The sequence below is a fragment of the Anser brachyrhynchus genome (genome assembly GCF_964034855.1).
Source record: "Anser brachyrhynchus genome assembly, chromosome: 1".
NCBI lineage: Eukaryota > Metazoa > Chordata > Aves > Anseriformes > Anatidae > Anser > Anser brachyrhynchus.
In genome coordinates, this window is record NC_137694.1 from 203124880 (window position 1) to 203145290 (window position 20411).

The 20411-nt window shown below is 37.1% G+C and overlaps 1 protein-coding gene across 8 annotated transcripts in view; it reads left to right on the plus strand.

Annotated features, from left to right (window-relative positions):
- The window catches only part of GRM5 (glutamate metabotropic receptor 5), a 289524-nt gene that overhangs the window by 251734 nt on the left and 17379 nt on the right, over nucleotides 1-20411 (plus strand). For 7 of the 8 annotated variants that reach the window (XM_080567411.1, XM_080567412.1, XM_080567416.1 and 4 more), the window contains 2 exons: nucleotides 4050-4989; nucleotides 19016-19111. In XM_080567411.1, the coding sequence (XP_080423537.1) occupies nucleotides 4050-4989; nucleotides 19016-19111 (1036 nt within the window). The remainder of the gene's footprint in view (nucleotides 1-4049; nucleotides 4990-19015; nucleotides 19112-20411) is intronic. The other variant, XM_080567417.1, reaches the window with a different exon arrangement.

Genomic DNA, 20411 nt, shown 5'->3' on the forward strand with positions numbered 1-20411 from the left:
ATGTTGATGAAGTGTAAGAGCTGGGCTGTGGAGCAGAATCTTGTCCAAATGACCATTGAGTATACACTTATTTAGGGGATATTAGTGAGCTCTTTTGTTAGTATTTTTCATCATTTACCTTGGTATTATGTTGGTCATCAGCCTGACCTGAACAGTGACAGTGCTGTTTTCCCATATGTCTTTTACTTGATCCAGTTGCCACTTTCTGCAAAGTGCTGTTAGAAATGATTAGCTGCAAAACTGTTATATGAAAACCACACCAGTCATTCTTTTATAAAGAATATCCAGTTCTTAAATCTTAACTGAAGAATAAATCATTGCATAGTTTAACATTCCCCTTTTCCCCTTGCTAAATACACCAAGTGATGTAGAGAAAAAAAAAAAAAAAAGTTTTCATCTCTTTTCTCAGGTATTTTATTAAGAGAATGTAAAAGGGTAATAAAGCAAGGAAGGCATGAAATAGTCTGAAAACACTGAGAAATGCTTGGCTATGTTTCACCTCTGTTGCAATGTTAGAAACTGTGCAAAAGTCAGACTCTATATCATTGTCTGCATGTAAAGGCCAGTTGTCACGTAAAAATGTTTTCTCTTCAAATTTCCTATCCAAGATTCTATAGTAGCATTAGAAGCTAGTAACAAATTGTTTCTCCAAAGCATTTATTAAATTTTGGTGAATCTGGAAATGGATTTAGAGGTCACATTCATAAAACTTGTGGAAGAACCCACATGGGGTATGTCTTCACACACCAGAGTATGCTTTCTGGTATTCACCCTTCTCCCACTGGTATAAAATAATTTTAATGATGCCATTCCTGTGCTACATTAATCTTGATGAGGTCAGAATGAAATACCCTGTTGTCTCCCTCACTCTATATAAGTAAACCCTTTAAAACCAAAAGGAGTCAAACAGGTATTTTCAATGAATGCTCATGGGAGTGTTTCAGGAAAATCTAAATGTCTTTGTTACATTAAGACATAGAAATAACTTTATTATTGCAACAGAAAGCTTTTCACACCAAAGCAGTTAAAATACAAATGGCAAATTAATCTGCTTTCAGTAACTAAGAGCAAAATTTTGTTACTCTGGATTGACTGCAAATGTGTATCCTTTAACTGCAGTAATGTCAAAGATTTAGTTACCTCAATTCTCTAGATGTTTCTGCAGGAGTACAGAATTATTTGCCTTGTGCTGTTGCCACAAAATCTATTGATTATACCAGTATATTTTGGTTGCTTATATTTTTTATAACCTTAATTATATAGAAATATAGAATATGGAAATAATGAAATGACAGAAGATCTAATTGTAATATTAATTAATATCATTTTCATGGAAATATTTTTACCATTAAGAATATCAGTTACAGCCTTGAAAATACTTTAAGCTCCACTGAAAAGAAAGGGCAAGGACTAGACTTCTGTCATGTAGAAAATCCCCCCAAAAAATGATGCCTACATTTACTCCTGATCAGCAAGATATAGAGGTCCCATACTCCCTAATTAATTTGGACTGGTTTACGTCCAGAGTACGCTCACTGCTGAGAATAGACAGGTGAGTGCCCAGCACTGCTTCCCCATGGGGAAAAAGTCCCTTACCACCATCCACCCTGAGACCTCTTTCTGTCTAACCCAGCCAACAGCAAGCAATCTGATTGTTTAAGTCCTAAATTGTAAAGTCATTTATAATTTGCAATCAAGGTTAGTCAAACTAAATACAAGTATAGGGGAAAATGAAAGCTTTTAGTTGCATTTCCTTCTCTCCAGCATCTTCTTCCATCAGTCCCGCCCTGGCTGGTAGTACCCATGTGTCTACTATCATCAGGAAGTTGCATCCCACAGCAGCAAGGTCCTCTCCTTATTCCTTTTGGCTTCCAGAGCCATACAGGCTTTACAGTGCAAAAGAAAAGGAGAGGCAGAGGAGGGTGATCAACAACAAATATTCTGCGAGTTTTTATTGCTGTCCATTGATATGTGCACTGCAGAATGAAAAGCTTGTTGCCTATGATATGCACAAAGAATGACTTGTTAAAAGCTGTGCATAAACTAAAAAATAAATGTCCTTAGAAATCATTGCAAGTTTTAGTTCAACTTTGACTCTAAAATCAGTTTAATTTCATGAGTTATATGAGGGAACTAATTCCTCAAAAGTCTCAAAAACATGAACGACACGTAAAGAAATGAGCATGGTGGGACATCCCAAATTACGTATCATCTGCATTTTTAATCCAAGAAAAGGTTGGCTGGGGAAAAGGTATCATATCTGAGAAGGAAATACTCTCTTTTTCTTGACAAGTAGAATCTCTGCATAATCATTAAACAAGCACCAATATAATTCACAGTTAGAATATGTTATAATTAATATGATTGATGTCTGATTCTTAAAGGGTATATAGTATACAGACAATTCTGAAACATTTTACATCAAAGAAATGAAATCTGATATTGAAGTTTGTTCATAAATTACTATATTTAAAATAATTTAAAGGGAAAATTCCACTGTGATTAGAGATGACTTCTCCAGGCTTAAACATCTCTAGATGGCTTCTGTAGGTATGTACCTACTGGTGATAAAAGGAAGACTGTGGAAATTGTGGGCCCTCTCCAGAAGGACACTGGCTACCTGGGATATGAAGAAGGCTGAGGTGACTTTAACCTCAGTCTTCACCAGTAAGCGCTCTAGCCACATAGCCAAATCGCAGAAGGCAAAGACAGGTACTGGAAGAATGATGAACATCCCACTGTAAGAGAAGATCACGTTTGAGACCTTCTAAAGAACCTGAACATGAACAAGTCCATGGGACCTTATGAGATACATTCATGGGTCCTGAGAGAACTGATGAATGTAGTTGCTAAGCCACTGTCTGTCATATTTCAGATATGTGGCAGTCCAATGCACTTCTCACTGACTGGAAGTCATGCCATTTTTAAAAAGGGGAAAAAGGAAGACCCAGGGAACTACAGGCCAGTCAGTCTCACCTCTGTGCCTGGCAAAATCAGGGTGTAGATTCTCCTGGAAACTCTGCTAAGGCACATGGAAAAAAAGAAGGCGGTCAGTGACAGCCAACATGGATTCACTAAGGGCAGATCATGCCTGACAAATCTGGTGGAATTCTGTGGTGGGGTTAAAGCATTGGTGGATAAGGGAAGAGCAACTGACATAATCTACCTGAACTTGTGCAAAATATTTGACACTCTCCCCCATGATATCCTTCTCTCTAAATTGGAGAGACGTGGATTGTCCCCCTCTGCTCTGTTTTTGTGAGATCCCACCTGGAGCCCTGGGTTCAGCTCTGGGCCCCCAGCACAAGAAGGACATGGAAGTATTAGAGCAAGTCCAGAGGAGGGCCATAAGGATGATGAGAGGACTGGAGCCTCTCTTATGAAGACGGGCTGAGGAAGTTGGTGTTGTTCAGCCTGGAGAAGAGAAGGCTCTGGGGAGACCTCTTTGCAGCCTTCCAGTGCCTAAAGTGGGCCTACAGGAAAGCTGGGGAGGGACTCTTTGTCAGGGAGTGTAGTGATAGGACAAGGGGTAATGGCTTTAAACTAAAAGAGGGTAGATTTAGATTAGATATGAAGAAGAAATTTTACGAGGATGGCGAGGCACAGGTTGCCCAGAGAAGCTGTGGATGTCCCATCCCTGGAAGTGCTCAAGGCCAGGCTGGATGCACTTTGTGCAACCTGGTCTGGAGGGAGGTGTCCCTGCCCATGGGACAGGACAGATCAATTAGATGATATTTAAGGTCCCTTCCAACCCAAACCATTCTATGATTCTGTGATCTTATGACTTCTCCTAATCAGTTTGGTCATTTTTTCAATCACTGTGTTAGAATTCAAACAGATAAACTTTGTTACTGAAATAAGCTATCACTGAAAAATATTGCCATTATTATCAACAAAATCTTAGCCTACTTTTATTAGAAAGGCAAATTCCTGAACGAGAAAAAGAATAAAAATATCAGAAGAATATGTAGCTTTATCATTAAAGAATCTCAGACCTACACACCTCAATTTACCTTCTTTTTTTTTTCTTTTCTTTTTCTTTTCTGTAGGTTGTGACCTCATCCCAGTCCAGTATCTCAGATGGGGTGATCCTGAACCAATTGCAGCAGTTGTTTTTGCATGCCTGGGTCTGCTGGCCACCTTGTTTGTTACAGCTATATTCATAATGTACCGTGATACTCCAGTGGTCAAGTCATCCAGCCGAGAACTTTGCTATATCATTCTAGCTGGCATCTGCTTGGGTTACTTGTGCACTTTCTGTCTCATCGCAAAACCTCAACAGATTTACTGTTATCTTCAACGAATTGGCATAGGTCTCTCCCCAGCTATGAGTTATTCTGCTCTAGTAACTAAGACCAACCGCATTGCAAGAATCCTGGCTGGCAGCAAGAAGAAAATTTGTACAAAGAAACCTAGGTTCATGAGTGCCTGTGCCCAACTGGTTATTGCATTTATTTTGATATGTATACAATTAGGCATAATTGTTGCCCTCTTTATAATGGAGCCACCTGATATAATGCATGATTACCCAAGCATCCGAGAGGTCTACCTGATTTGTAACACCACCAACTTGGGTGTTGTAACTCCCCTTGGATATAATGGATTATTAATTTTGAGTTGCACCTTTTATGCATTTAAGACAAGAAATGTCCCAGCTAATTTCAACGAAGCAAAGTATATTGCCTTTACAATGTATACCACCTGCATCATTTGGCTGGCTTTTGTGCCAATATATTTTGGAAGCAACTACAAGATTATCACCATGTGTTTCTCAGTGAGTCTGAGTGCCACGGTGGCCCTTGGCTGTATGTTTGTGCCCAAGGTCTATATCATCCTTGCTAAGCCTGAAAGGAACGTACGCAGCGCGTTCACCACATCAACTGTGGTCCGCATGCACGTAGGGGATGGAAAGTCATCTTCGGCTGCAAGCCGGTCAAGCAGCCTGGTGAACCTGTGGAAAAGAAGGGGATCATCTGGTGAAACCCTTAGGTAAAGTTTGCTACTGTGTGAGTGTGGGGAATTAATTATGTTCTTCTGAGAGTTAATTAATAATACAAATAGTGAAAAGACAAAAGGAGATATATTAATTATGTTTGCCTCTGCACTGGGAGAAGAACAAGACCTCTCTCCCACATCTGTAATAGCTCCAAGGTCTGATTTAGTCAAAACGCTGTACAAAAGCTGGACAGAGAGCAATGGGCAAACAATTACATTGATGGAAACATGGTCTGTATCAACTGTACACCTGTTGCAGGGAAGGAAACAACATCTCAGGAGCTAAAAAAAAAAAAAAAAAAAGAGAGAATATAACTAATTGCCTTGTCCTTAAGCACTCATTTGCAATCTCTTTCACTTGAATGAATTGCATAGCACAGTATTTTTCCTCTAGTCACAGCAGGAAAACAATAGGGTTGCTGCTAATGCTACACAATCAAGGTGGAGTAGTCAACACAAGTGGCATCGTGAGCTACTCTCAGGCATCTGAGGATTTGTTTCGTATGACTCTTCTGTTATGCCTTTACTTTCCTATTCCCTTGATTTTCCTTTCTTCTACCATCTCTTGCTGACTTTTCTTTTTGTCCTTACCTATCTTCTCTTCTTTATCTATCTTGATACCTTTTTCTATACTCATTTTCCTAACTCCATCAAATTCAGAAGTTCACAGGCCCCACTCTTGCTACCCTTCCTGACATTAACCAGATATTCCCCTGATAGATATTTCTTTGTTTCTTCCCAAGAAATTATCTGAATTCAGTGGTCATGAAGACAGCTTGTATGTTCAGTGTATATAAACTGCACTGAGTGAACACCAAAGAAAAAGGAGAATTCTTGAGTGGAAATATTGTATAGCCTCATAGACATCATACACTGGAGTGTAACCATCCTGGTGGTTCATTTTCATCTTTTTATTCCTTTCACTTTTGATATGGGTGGTATGGGGATGATTTGGAGTTATTTAATTGTTAACTTAAACTAGGAATTCGGCCTATATGAATGACAGAGCAGGAAAACTGTCTTGTCATTCCTCAACCATATATATCTTGCCTAGAAGTGACAGGTAGCTGTATTTCCTTCCTCAGTAAAATACACATGGATTTTAGGATTGATAATATGAATGTTTCCAGACATGCCATTTTTCACAACGGGACTTGTCATGGAACAAGGGCAATTTATGCTTCAATTTTTGTGTGAACCACAGTTTAGACCCAAGGGAGGATTTTAATATTAACACCCAGAGGGCAGATTATGCCAAATGATGATTTGTTTCTGCCAGAACATTATTCATGATTCTCTTTCAGTGACTTTTAATTGGTACAGAAATGATCAGTTTTTTACAAGATATTTAATGCTTATGATCTGTAAACAGTGTTATCTTCCAGTTCATTTCCAGGTGCAGATTAAGGTGCTGTTTCAAAATGATAAATTCTGTACCAGCTTAAGTGATGGTTACCCCTCTCTACAGCCTCTTTTTGTATACATGAATGACCTGAGAAATTCAGGCCAGAAGTCCTATAACCTGGCTGAAAGAGACATTCTTCATAATATATCCTCAACAGGAGGGCCTTCTTGCTCTTTGGGATCGTTTCTATTTTCCCTCACTTTATCTGCAGAGCTTGTTTGCCATCTCACAACTTTTTTATCCTGGGCAAGATGAAGTTTTAGATGATGGGAAGATCTTAGGCTTGGGAAGGATTTGTTTGTCATCTATTAAGACTCAGTTTTAAAAGATATCACTCTAAAATCTTTGTTTTATTCTGATGAGTAAGGAATGTAACTTGCTGTTAAATACCCTTAAAGACAACATGTATTTTCTTCTTTTTGAGAACTCTGTTTCCATTTCTTTATATGCTTCAATGTGTAGATAATACCTGTAGTAGAGAGTTATTAGTAAAACATAATAGATTGTAATTGGTAGTGATTTCTTTTTCATTAGCACCGTCTTGGAAATGACTTCAGTCCTGAAGAGCATTGAGTGTGTCTGATGTATGTGTTTAAGAATGAAGAAGCACAAGGTTGATATATTGGCATATTTACCTAGATATAAAAAAACTAGAACGTTTCAGTTAAAACTTGGAGAAAATCTTTCATGCCATCAGCAGTGCTCATCAACACGTGAAACTGCAACAAAGGAGACACTTCTAAATGCATGTGTCTGAATCCTCAGCTGGTTAAACTGTGATGGTACCAATGAGTTTATCAGTGCTTAGCCATTATGTGCCTGAAGGATTTGGGAATCCAAAAGCAAACTGATTCCATCAATTATGAGAAATTCTCTAATCAAGGCCTCTTTACTTGCATGAAAGAAAATGAAACAGAGTCCTGAAATATACTGAAAAAATTTTAAATGCTGTTCAGGACTTCACCTATGCTTGATATCATCTCCAAGAAAGAACAGAAAGCCACTTTCAGCCTCAGTTCTGCTCACTGTAGAGCATGAGCAACTAGAGTCCAACTGTTTTCCTAATATTCAAGTATTTATTTTTTTTTAAGTACACAAATTAATATGTTTCACAGTGTTATTCAGCACAGTGTTCAAAAGGTTGTTTGGATAATTTTTCAGGTAAACACTGAAGTTTTTAGAAGCAAAGGAAATATGCAGTAGAGCTACGTATTATTTAAATAACATAGAGGGGGGTTATTTAAAAGAGAGTGAGTCAGTGTTGAATTTTAAAGAAACATGCTATTTAAATCACCAGTACAAAGAGGGGCCCCTATCATTAGCATTTTGCTTCTTGACACTAATTTATAGCAGTGTAGTATTGCATCAAATCATTGTCAAACAGATAATGCCAAGGCTCCATTCAGAGCTCTTACATCAGCTGCGAGATGACAGATAACAGGGCTGTTTTTGCCTAAATAAAGCAATGCATCTGTTACAGTACTAAAAGACTTTTTGCATGGGGTGCTCTTCAGTTAAGAAACTTAGACAAATTGTGGCTTTGTGTTGGAATGTATCTTCACAAACGAAGTCTGTAAAGGGGCAGGGTAAAGTGTTCTTTACCCAGTGAAATAAAAACTATTTCATGTAGGCTATTATGAATCAGCAGTACTCAGCAAAATATATTCTACCATCATTTCAAACCAAGGCTACCACAGTGGACATTAGTAGAAGTGACACCACAAAGAAGCATCCTGAACAACACATAGCTGGAGTGAAAGCCACACAACCTGTACAGAGAAGCATCTGGACTTCCTGCTTCCAGTTATCAGTCAATTTCATGGGGACTAGGAAGACCATAAATAATTTGAGAAAAAATCCATCTTACCTTATGGTCCCAGGAATTGTTATCACATATGCTACACAGCTCTTTGTCTGAAATACAGGCTGGCTCATTCTCCCCTTGATTCAAGTAACTCCATATCCTGGTAAGATAAGGACTGTATATTACTCCTACAAGAGCTGATACTATGGTATTTCTAGGAAGGGCTACACACCACAAGGTCTCAGTTACATTAATTTGGCCTGGGACATAAAGCAGATGTTCCAGTGCTCCTTTTACATTTCTAATATTTTAGCCCTAAATTGCACACATCAGTTTAACCACTGTAGGTGTTTGTTTCTTCAGGAACATGTTGTTAAATGACCCACACCACAGAATTTTCATTTTCCAAGCTTATGCTGTCCCTTTAAACACACACACATCTCCCTCCACCTGCAAAAAGGCAAGTTTTCTTTCCTTTAAGGTAGGTAATTGCCTGTTCTGAGAAACCAGTGAAGTGTTAAAAACACACATAAACACTCTGTCTCTCCCACACATGACGTTCTTTCTAATCTTACCAATATTCTTTGCTGTGCCCTTCAAATTACTCCAAAGTCTTCACGGTGCAGCCCATGCCCCTCTTCTTGAATTCTCCCACTATTGCTTGTGGATGACACAGTGTTTCCTGCCCTTAACTTCTGCTCGAGGTCTCCAAAACACCTTCAGGAGCTGCTCAGTCACTTGAGCATCAAATTCTGAACTGCTCCAGCCTGTAACATGTTAAGGGAAAGACGAGGAACCTGGAATCCTTCTGTAGATCAAGCCATGACCTGGACACAGAGAGTGAAGCTATTCAGGCAGTGAAGTGGGAACCTCTGAAAGAAGAGGTTTAGAAAACACCACTGTAATCCCAAGGTAATGCTCTCTACTTGAAGATTAGAGCCCTAATTCATGTTCCTCCCCCTTTATTTATTTTTTTGCAGTAACATTGAGAGACAGAAGAAATGAATTAAGGTGCTGCAGGATTTTTTTTTTAATTGCCACTTGACCATTCTCCCTGTGACAGTGTCAGTGTCACTCAGATTTCTTCTATTATTTCTGACTGTTAATTTAAGCAAAGGACTGAGCATTACTTCTGATCTGTTATCCAGGCAGGTAGATATGATCACTCAAAAGAAAAGAATCGTCACCAGAATGTCAGATAGCATTAGCCGTATTCAAAATACATTGTATGTTTCCTGTACTATGCATACTTCCTCCATCCAGATGTGAACAGCACAGCTCCAGACAACAGAAAAGATGCACAGCTATTTCTGCAGCTTATCATACACACCTACCCCCAGCAATCTACAGATTTCATTGAAATTAAAGATTAATAGCCCATTGTGGCAGTGATGTTTCTTTCCACATAGAATTACTAGTCCATGAGGTATTATTTCCTAAATAATTGAACAGAAATGTTAGTAGTCAAAGCAAATAAACTACTCACTTATATGTTAACGCCTTATCTTGCCCTGTAAAGAATTTTGTCACTCCAGTGTGTGATTGCAGAACTGGGTGTTGTTCTCTTCATCTCTGCAGAAGTGATAGAACTGAAATCTTTCATTTGGGAGTGGGGTCCCCTTGCTCTGGTAACCAGTGCTCGCCCTCAGGTGGACCACTAGAATTTCTACACTCATATAAATCACTATTAATTTTGGTTTTCCTTATTCGACCTAGACAAAGATATTCACAACTTCAGCAAAGAATTAGGTGTCATTCGGAGGCATTTTTTTTCTCAAGCATTATTTTGGTACAGTGGCAACAGTGTGAGGGTCCAATATGATACCTGCCTTGCACAGGTATCATTCACCTTCTCAGGCGCACATGCTGTTGACAGCCATTTCCTGTCTCCTATGGGGACAAAGTGATGATAAAGGTAGGTTTTTCCAGTGAACTGGATTCAGCCTTGGACCGCCAGTTGCTATAATTAGTATTTACATCAGAATGTCCCAGACTGTGCCATAATGAGGCATTTTGGGAACAGGTGTCTACCATTATGTTATGCACTCTGTTTTCTGCCAGGAGTGACTATTTTTTTTCCCCATCTCTCTTCTGTCTATTCTCTCTCTTTTTGCCTCTTACGTCTGTCTATATCTGTTTTGTGACAATTCAAATGAGATATTTTGATCCACAAAATAAGAAAACTGTGCTTGGATCCACCTAGAAGCTGCCATTCATGGTTTAAAAGTATTGCAGTTAAAGTACTATGTCATACTGCAGCATGTCTTATCTCAGCACCAAAATCTTGAAATGACCTTTTCAGAAGCCTGAATCAAAATTTCTCAAAATAAAATTAAAAAAAAAAAAACAAACAAACAAAAACCACTAACAACAACAAAAGCACTACCTTCTTTTCTACAGGAAAAATTTCAAAAATTCAAAAAAATCTGAAACTAATAAAAATTCATGTAAAACACTGGAGAAAAAAAAAAAAAGGCTGAAAATCTCAGGCTTGAACTAACCGGAGAACTAATTTTACCTGTAACAGAAATTTCTGAAAGGTCTGACTATAACATTTTATTATGAAAAGAACCTTGAGAAAGCATTGAGATTCCAGCCAAATAGTCTTGGAATAAATCTCTGACACTGTTATGTGCAATTTCCAAGGAGCTCCAAGATACAGTCCATACAGTTTGCACGGCCTAGAAGTCAAATTTTGATTGGGAGTGCAGCATCCATGAATAAGTAGATGGATTGAAGCCCTGGCCATCATCAAACTGTATGCTGTTGTAATAAATAATATGTGTACACATACCAGAATGAGGAATTCTGACATAAATGTGAGAGATTCAAATTCCCTATAACACAGGGGATAAGATAAGCTTCCTGAGAGATAAAACAGGATGGTTATCTGACATGGAGCTTTCAGACCTGTTAAAAAGACAGTAGACCTACAAACCTGATTTAGCAGAGTAGGAAATAAAAAACTGTGTGTATGTGCTAGGGCAGGGGGAGGGAGGGGTTGAAGTTTTGTTGAACGCTGAAGCTGGCTGGCATTTAGTACGTGCATGCTCATTGAGAAAGATACTGATTATGAATTTCTGCCACAGCATATTCTATGGAGACACATTTCTTACAGTACAAATGCCAATTTTGTCTTCATTTATATGCAACATGAACAATTGCTTTGACACATTTTGAATGATAATAGAAAGAATGTTATAGTTTTCCTCCAAACTCAGTTGAGAAACTGTTTACTTACCAGGCTTTGTCAGGGCATGCATTATGGGTTATGGGTTAAGGGCTGAGAAACTCTTGGTGATCAGAGTGGTCTTATGATACACTAACACTTCATCAGGTCCATTGCCTGGCAAAACAAGAAAAACACAATGCTCCTTATCCACGGAATAACATATAACAAATAAATAATTGGTTCTGCCTTTTCTACAGGTAGTTGCACTGGTTTTCTCACAGAAGTATGTAAGAGAGTATAGAAGAGGTGGTAACCTCACAATATTGAGATCAAGACAGACATATCACCTCCTATACAGAGCTGTATCAGCAGCCTGCCAGTTATGTCAAGATGGATTGTTTTCCTCCAGAAGCCTGGTGGAACCATTTTGTCTTGAATAAAACAAGCATTGATTAGAAAAGACAGAGAGTTATTTTCTAACCTGGTGAAGAGAGCAGTGATTTTCAATGCCAAATGATGGCAGAGGAGAGATTCCAGCCTGAGTCTAAAAGACCTATACTCTAAAAGACCTTTATGATTCTGGTTTTATCTCAACGGAAAAAAAAAAAAAAAAAGTCAATGTTATTTGAAATCCTGAAGTTTTATAGAATAAGAAAATAATTTCTTAAAGAAATTAAATTATTTAAATTAACTCGTGTATGGTATGGAGTTGGGAGATAAATTTCATACATTATGTAATGTCATTAGAGAACATATCAGTTTACGTGAGTTGGAGGTCTTGTCAAAGGGGATTGTTATTATTTCAGAAATGAAATCTAACCATAATGATACTACAAAGTATTAGCTGGTCGCTTCAGAGCCTTGCTAGAAGAGAATTTTGAGACATACAGGAAAAAATCTTTGACTCTTTAGAGGAAGTCATTATTCATTTGACTGATTAGTCTGCATTTATTAATGAATCATTTCCCAAATGAATCATTCTGACATATTTTAATCTAATATGCTACAGAAACTTGGATTGTGAGATTACTGAATGGTTTAAGTCTTTCATTTTTTCCATATACTCCTGGTGTCTTTTTGAACAAGCTTGATGCTGTGATTAATTAAACTTCAAATATTGTGAGATGATTGAAGAATATTTTATGAAACTCAGTGAGAGGAATTAGGTCTGAAAGATTTTGATGAATTGTTGCTAAAACATTCCCTCTGTACAATGAATTGGTATTCTTGACTGCCCTGACTACAATGAATTTTAATATGTGTGCAGTGCTAGTGTTGTTGTTTTGAATTTCCACACAACTTAAATTTAATTAAAATATTGATTGATTTATATAAATTGTTTGGCTGCATTGACTGAGCACATTGAGTATTCAAGCTTAATTTTTGGAATTATTTATATTATTAAGACAGTGTCCCCATCACTTTGAATCAAATACTGTAGCTGAACTGTTCAAATTAAATTATAAACAGTTCCCTGCCTACTCTTGCACAAATATGCTCTAGACAGCAAAATGCAGTCTCGTTAGTACTACAAAAAAAAAAAAAAAAAAAAAAGGAACAGTGAAGATGGAAGAGCTGAGGAGTTTTCTATTTTTTAACAGCAGTGCCTACACATTTTGCTTTGTGTTTCATCTTCCAACTTGTCTCCTGAAATTCTGGTGACAAATAAATGTCACTCTATACTGTATCAATATTATCTTTGTCACTCACACTGAAGAGTATGAGACAAGCCATGCATATGGTCTCATGTCCATTTTGCAAGCAGGATATAAATTCTGTTGCACACTACCATCTGGTCTGAACACAGGTTTTTCTACGAAAGGAACTTCTGGTTCTTTCCAGAGCAAACTTTTACATGAACTGTCATTATATTTAATTTGGTAAACAGAAGACTAAGACTTCTAGCCTAGGTCCAAACAAGACATCTATCCGTATGAAAATGCCTGTATGAATTATAAATATGGTATTTGTACTTGAATACTGGAATTTGGCATAGAGAGGTAGAGGAGACGGAATATCAGCTGATTTAGAACTGTTTCTGATTACAGATATTTTCTAAAAACTGTAACTGAAATTCAAGCCAGGGGTTTGCTAAAATATATAAAAACGCTGTATTTTACTTCTCTATAGTTTTGGTTACAGGATTATATGTTGAAATGTTTACCCAGTATGTTGACAATTGAGGACTGCAACACAACAACACATTTACAAAAAAAAAAAAAAAGAGAGAGAGAGAGAGAGAGAAAAGTCCTTTTTCAGTTCACAATTCAATAATGTGGTAGCAGAAAAGGAAAGGTTCAAAATTTAATAAACATCCAGAAAAGATGCAAAACATTAGAAAACAAAATATCAATATATGAAATATATATATGAAAATATCAATATATTAGTCAATATATGAAATACACAGGATAGCATAATGGATTGAATTGATAAAAAACATCAGAAAAGAGAAACACCTTTCTTATAAGTCACCAAATTTTAAAAATATCTTAAAAAATGTGATATTTGCCTCTGCAAAGTGGGTTCCCATCCATCTACTTCACAAACCTAGAGAATTTTCTAACATTTACAGTGTTTCAGAGCAAATGAAGTGTATCTTTCTTTTTCAACGTGAAGAGTGAATTAATGAATAAAGTAATGAGACCTTCCTATGGCATCTGTAGTTACATAAACCTCACAAAAGGGAGGACAGAAATTCAATGCAGTGAATACATTAAGGATAACAACAAGTTTTCTGTAAATAATATGCTAATGTACAGAAATCCTATAAAATTCTTTGTCCGACATCTCAGAAATATCCCTTCTGGAGGAAGGGAAATAAACATACTGGCAATATTTTATTATTGGACTACTCTTCTTTCCTTAATTCATTATAATGGTTTGTATAGCACACCGTCAAAAAACTCATCTTGATTCACCAGTTGCAATTACATAAGCAATTGCTTAATATAATAAGTTGTAAAAAAAAAAAAAAAGGGGGAAAAAAGAAAAAAGATTCTGCTACACTTGAAACAAATAAATTAATTATGCATTTTGTTTAACGTATTTCGCTTGCTGAAATTGTGCTATTAAGCAAATAATATTTCCATGTTGATTTTTTTTTTAAAAGAAAGAATCAAAAAGTGTCATATTTAATCATACAAAATTATTCATGATATAGATAGGAAAATGCCCATAATAAACTTAGACCTCTTTAAAATTGTTCAGTGCAATGTAGTACAATATCAAAGTAGCATGACCTGCCTTGCAGAATGGTTTTTCAAGAACAGTGTGTTTGCAGTTCAAAACAGTAACAATGCTAAATATCCTTCACAGTCCATCCTTTACCCATTTATGATGAAAATTTCATACAATTTTTTTTTTTAATCTAGTCTAAAGGTCAGCCCTAACTCTGCTGCTGTGAAATGCAAGATCTTCGTTGTTTCTTAATAATAATGCCAAGTAATAGTGCAGGTGAAAAATACTACTTGTACATAAGATTTGGCATATATAACTGATCCTGGAAAAGTGGGCAGGTTTGTAACATTCATCTGCCTGTCCAAGTACCAGGCATAAGTGCACTGAAAAAAAAATTTGTAAAAGTGATGGAAAACAAAGAGACAATATTTCATCAATGCCCTATTAAGCTTTCTGAATCCCCTCTCCTCTCTTCTTCTTTCCTCTCCTCTCCTCTATTAATCTCCCTTTTCAGGGATTTAAAAAGTCTTTCTTCAGTTTCATTCCAAAATAGAGAAAAACAGAGTTTTGGGGTTGAAATAATAGATATCACCTGCTTTTATTACTGTTAACTTAAGGGAAAAAGCATTATTCAGAAAGAGTATTAGACACTTAAGTATTAGACACTTATACCATGCTCATTATCTCAGACCAAAACCTGTAATCATAATACTTAACAAGACCCTTAGGAATTAATAAGTGCAATAGTGAACGTCTGTCCCCAGTACAGGATTAGCCCTTGCCCTACAATCAGATTTGGCTCTACTTTCTCTGTCTTGTTAAATGTTCCCATGGAAATGTCACTTTTTCCACCCTTGCAAGGTACAATTTCATGAAGACATTACTCCTACCTTGCAGTAGAAAAATCCTGTTGACCAAACCTACTCTTTTCTTCTGGGTCTAAACAGTGCCAAGTACACATTTGGTGTTCAATAAATAAATTTCTCCATATCATTATGAGATTGTATTTGAAATATGAACTGATGATAGATCTCCATCTCCTACACAACAAATTAGATTTGCTTAACACTTCATTCAATGTATATATATATATACTGGATATATATACTGGTTGCCAACACCTGTCTCTAAAGTGAAGACATAGTCTAAAAAAGTCTAAAATAGTCCATATTCAAAGACTATGTAAAGCACTCATTAATACAGGGACTCACACCTTCACTGAAAAAATAAAAAATATAAAAGTAGGGGGAGACACATCAAGAGATCTAAACATGGTTTCTAAAGCATTGCAATAGATGACTATTGGTGTCGCTCAGAATGTTGATTCCACCCTTACTTCCCATAATATCCATTAATTTTGGTCTACAAGATGAGTTTTGGTGGAAGGTGAAGGTGGCAAGGAGAAGATGTAATGGTTCCTCAAATCCGAGCAGTCACACTTGTGTTTCCTTCTAATATATGCATCGAGTATTGCCAAAGCTCAGGCAATACAGATGTGGCTTCTCTCAGCCCAGGACTGAGTTTAATTCTCTCTCCTGATCCTTTCTGGAAAGTGCAGAGCACTGCTCTGTAAGACAGAGTAGGTTTCCAAAGTGCTTGGTGACAAAGCACTGCAGTGATTGAATTACTGGGAATTAATTCTCTACTTTCTTGTAACTGATTGACACTCATAAATCATATTGGGGTGCATCATTAAACATTTCTTCTGAGGACAACTCACCTCTGTGAAAAATAAATAAATAAATAAATAAATAAATAAAAAGATTGAAAAACAACAAAATGAAGCAACTTGCAACTCCATGCCCACAGATGAAACAAACGAACAAGCAAACAAACATAAAAAATACAAAAAAGACCCTAAGGCCAATGCAGAACTTTTCAAAGCCTTCAACAGAATTTAGCTGCATTTGCTCCTGAACTGCTCTTTTGCACAGACACAAAGTCCTCTCTCTCTTCTAACCAGTACACAGTCCTGAAACTGACCCTAAAAAAAGAAATCCATTCTCGCAAACACTGCTCACACTGTAGTGTTTTATGCCTCCTTCATATGCCAGGTGAAATACAAAATCATTTTAGTGTCAGAATTTGATATGACAACTGCAAAAAAATCTTTCAGGGTGTTTTTGTTGTTTGTTTGGTTTTTTTTGTTTTGTTTTGTTTGTTTTCTTTTTTAATCTCCTCATATTAAATAATTTAAAGTTATTTGTTTTAACAACCAAGAGGGGGACAAACTACCTTGACATTTTTCTGATACAAGACATTCTGGGACATATTATGACCTTTATCTGTTTTGAATGCTGAAAACCCTTTTTATGCAGAACCTCTGGTATCTCTTTCCAGAGACGCACTTCCCACAGTAGGAAGGTTGATTAGAGCTTGGTCACTGCTTTCATAATTATATGAGTTTTGAGCACTGAATTGTCATGAAACAGTTACTTCAGGGCAGTCTGTGACAACATATTTCTTCTGTTGATTAATTTGCTCTTGAGTGAATAGCAAAACTTGAGACATTCATAGCAATCTCTCTGAGAACCATTCTGCTGACTTGCACGGCAGTGAAATTTATGGTGGTGACTGGGGAATGGGATATTTTTTTATCTGTTTCACAAGCATCTCAACCAGGGTTTTGTTTCAGAATGGATTACCAAGGACTTACCTCTTCTTCCCTCAGTTGGCTACTTTTTTAGAATTCTGCTTATTGTGAGCATTTAGGTTCTCCAAATCCCTTTTCTTAGTCATGCCTTTTCCTCCTTCTGTCTGTTTGAGCACAAAGCATCTCTTTTGCTTAACAGGTCTAAATGTAACTGTGTTTTCTTCCTGCTCTTCCTAAACTCTATCTTCTTTGACATCTAACCTTCACACCATCTTTATCTCCTTCCTTTCCTATGAAGTTTTCACACATTCTTTTCTCTTTGCTCTTTCTCTCTTGTTACCTCAATTGAATTTGTATGATGCAGTTTGACTTCCTTTGTATTTTCAGTGAATTTTTCTGCTCTCTAAGCCCGTCCGCTTTTTCCTCTGCTCTAGGAATCAACTTCCATTTACTATGTATGTGTCCTGCGTGAGCTTGATACCTATTTGGGAGCACTGCACATACCGCCCTGTGGATTGACTTAAAACCCTTGGTAGCCAGTCTGCAAAGCTCCTGTTGTTCCTTCTTTCAGTAAGGTTATAATTTGTAAATGAAAGGACTTCTCTGCACTGAGCACATCTCGCTTTACTGTCTCCAGTTCACTCTCAGGTTCACTAAGCTGCTTCCTCAGTTATTTATGCAATATGCACTACCCCTGATGATCTACTATAATTGCATCCAAAGTTAAGACTTTGTGTTCACTCAAGATGTTTCTCTTTTTCAGGATTGTTGTCTTCAAGGTACCTTTTGTTATCTAGATCAGGTTAATGGACAAGCAATAAATAATCCATTTAGTCTGTCATGTTAGCAGTGTTAAACTAAACTGACTTCTTCCCACAGAATTTTGTTAAATACCCATGATGAAGCTTATAGCATGTGGGAATGAAATATCACAAACAACTTTTTGAGAAGTGATCTGCTGCACGCATTTTGCCTAAATTTTATTAAAGCATTTGACTAGATATTTCAACACATAGCACAGAAATTTGCACAATTAAGATGAAAATCACCACTGGGAAGACAGCCAGCATAAGATCTCTGCAATATTCTTATCCCATTTAAGTGCTCAGAGAGTAAATGATGACCAGATCTTATCTTGGTATCTTATTCAGGGATTAATTAAATCCTCAAGTATTAAATTGTTTATCCAAGTATTTTATTTTTTTTTTAATCCAAGTTCAAGGTATGGTATTTAAGGCATTCATAGTATACTGCACTGGGTTCTAGCATTGGTATTGTTTACACTTGACTTCATATCTAAGTCTTAAAAGTCATCTAGCCTCCTTTTATTGCAAATGGAGAGTTAAAGGCCCTTTTGTGACATGAAATGTGATCCCACCCAAATTTTAGCCAAGCAGTCAACCACACTGGTGCTTGCTTTGGCAAGCAGAGGAAGAAGACAAGTGTTACAGACATGGAGTATCAGAGAAAGAGAATAAGTTAAAATTGAGAATGTGGCCACCAGTTAATTTCTCACTGCTCCTTAATTTGTGTTGTTTGGCTTAAACTACTGGCCTTCACATGCTGGTCTAACTCCAAAAATTGTTATAGACAAAAGGTTACTGTGTTATTTATTCTGTAGAATTTTTTAGCTCTTCCAATATGCATATATGTGGATAAATGGTGAGCACCTCTCCTGCATAGCCCTGTTTGCTTTAGTACAGGTCTGGGGAGCTATTCTACCGCTCCCACAGCTGCTTTGCACTATATTTCACCACTGCCACAGTAACATTCATGTGCATGGCCCTTTGCACAGCAGCTGTCACAGAAAGCTGAGCACACAATCACTTCTTTCTGTTTGCTCCTGTTGTTGTCGTGATTTATTAGGTACAAAGGCAGGAGACTGGCCCCGCACAAGTCGGAAATAGAGTGTTTCACCCCAAAAGGGAGTATGGGGAATGGTGGGAGAGCTACAATGACCAGGTAAGCCAAAAGCAAGTGGCCTTAGGTCAGTGTGATATGTCTGTGAACAAGAGGAACCGCCCTGGGACAATGCCAGCCCAGATCCTCTCTGTAATTCCTGTGCATCCCATATAGTATGTCTAGAAAAAAAAGTATCTAAAAAAAACACATGGCCACTGCTGATTTCTGTGTTTCATCTGACTGCAAAAAACCTACACCGTGTTCATTTGAGTGATGCGAACCACGTGTCCTGTGTGATGTTGTCATAATATAGTGCTTTGGGGAGGAGAAACTTCACACCTGACCCAGTAGGACAGATAAAGAGAGACAGTATTCAAACATCAGCAGCTCCAGAACCACTTTAGAATGGTGGCCCCACTACATATTAGGGGCTATAATTTGTCTAATCAGCAGCACTCATAAAAAGAAAACAAGGTTGATGAAAATGTTTTCAAAATGAAAATGTTGGTTCTTCCCAGTCAAAATGTCTTGTGGAAAAGTACTAAGTTGTACAGTGGTTCTAAGGAAAGGTTTCAAACACATTTTAAATAGAGCTCAGAACATATTTTTCAAAACTTTCTCCATTTAATCTAATTTAAATATATGTTTTTTGTTTTAGACATGTTGGATAACGTTATATATCAATGTTATGACTTTAATGAATATTATGTACTACATTTTTAATTGTTCCTGGGATGAGCCATTTTAATATGGACATTTTATGTTTTTGTAATGAATATTTTGCATAATTTAGTTCTATGAAATATTTGGAAGTTTCAACTATCCATCTCATTTTGAGTCCAGTCAGATTTCCAAATGTCAGACTCTCCAATAGGACAGAAAATCCATTTCTCCAGACATCTCCATTAAAAAAATGAATAAACTACTTGTGTCACTGCTGGCTGTAAACCTAAATAAGGGTATCAAAAAATGATACTCTAAATAAACATTTTATCTGTATGTTGCATTTTGCTACAAGTTAGAAACATTTGCTTTATTGTTTATTAAAAGATCTTTATTAACCCCTGCAAGGTTTTTGTAAATGCATCCACTGAGCACAGTTTGACCAAATTATACCTTTATTTTCCCCAAGTGTTACATCACAGGTGGATTTTATTACTGTAGGAGGGTGTTCAGTGAAACACTCGCGGTGTTACGTTCCCCTAGGGTGCAACTATATCCACTCATGTACATAAGGCTATCAGCTATAATGCCACTTAGCACACACCTGGGGGATTCCTGCCATTTAAGTAACATCAGGAACGTTCATAACTGTGTGGTGTACCAAATGTATACAGCCCTGTTACTTTTTGTCAGCCGG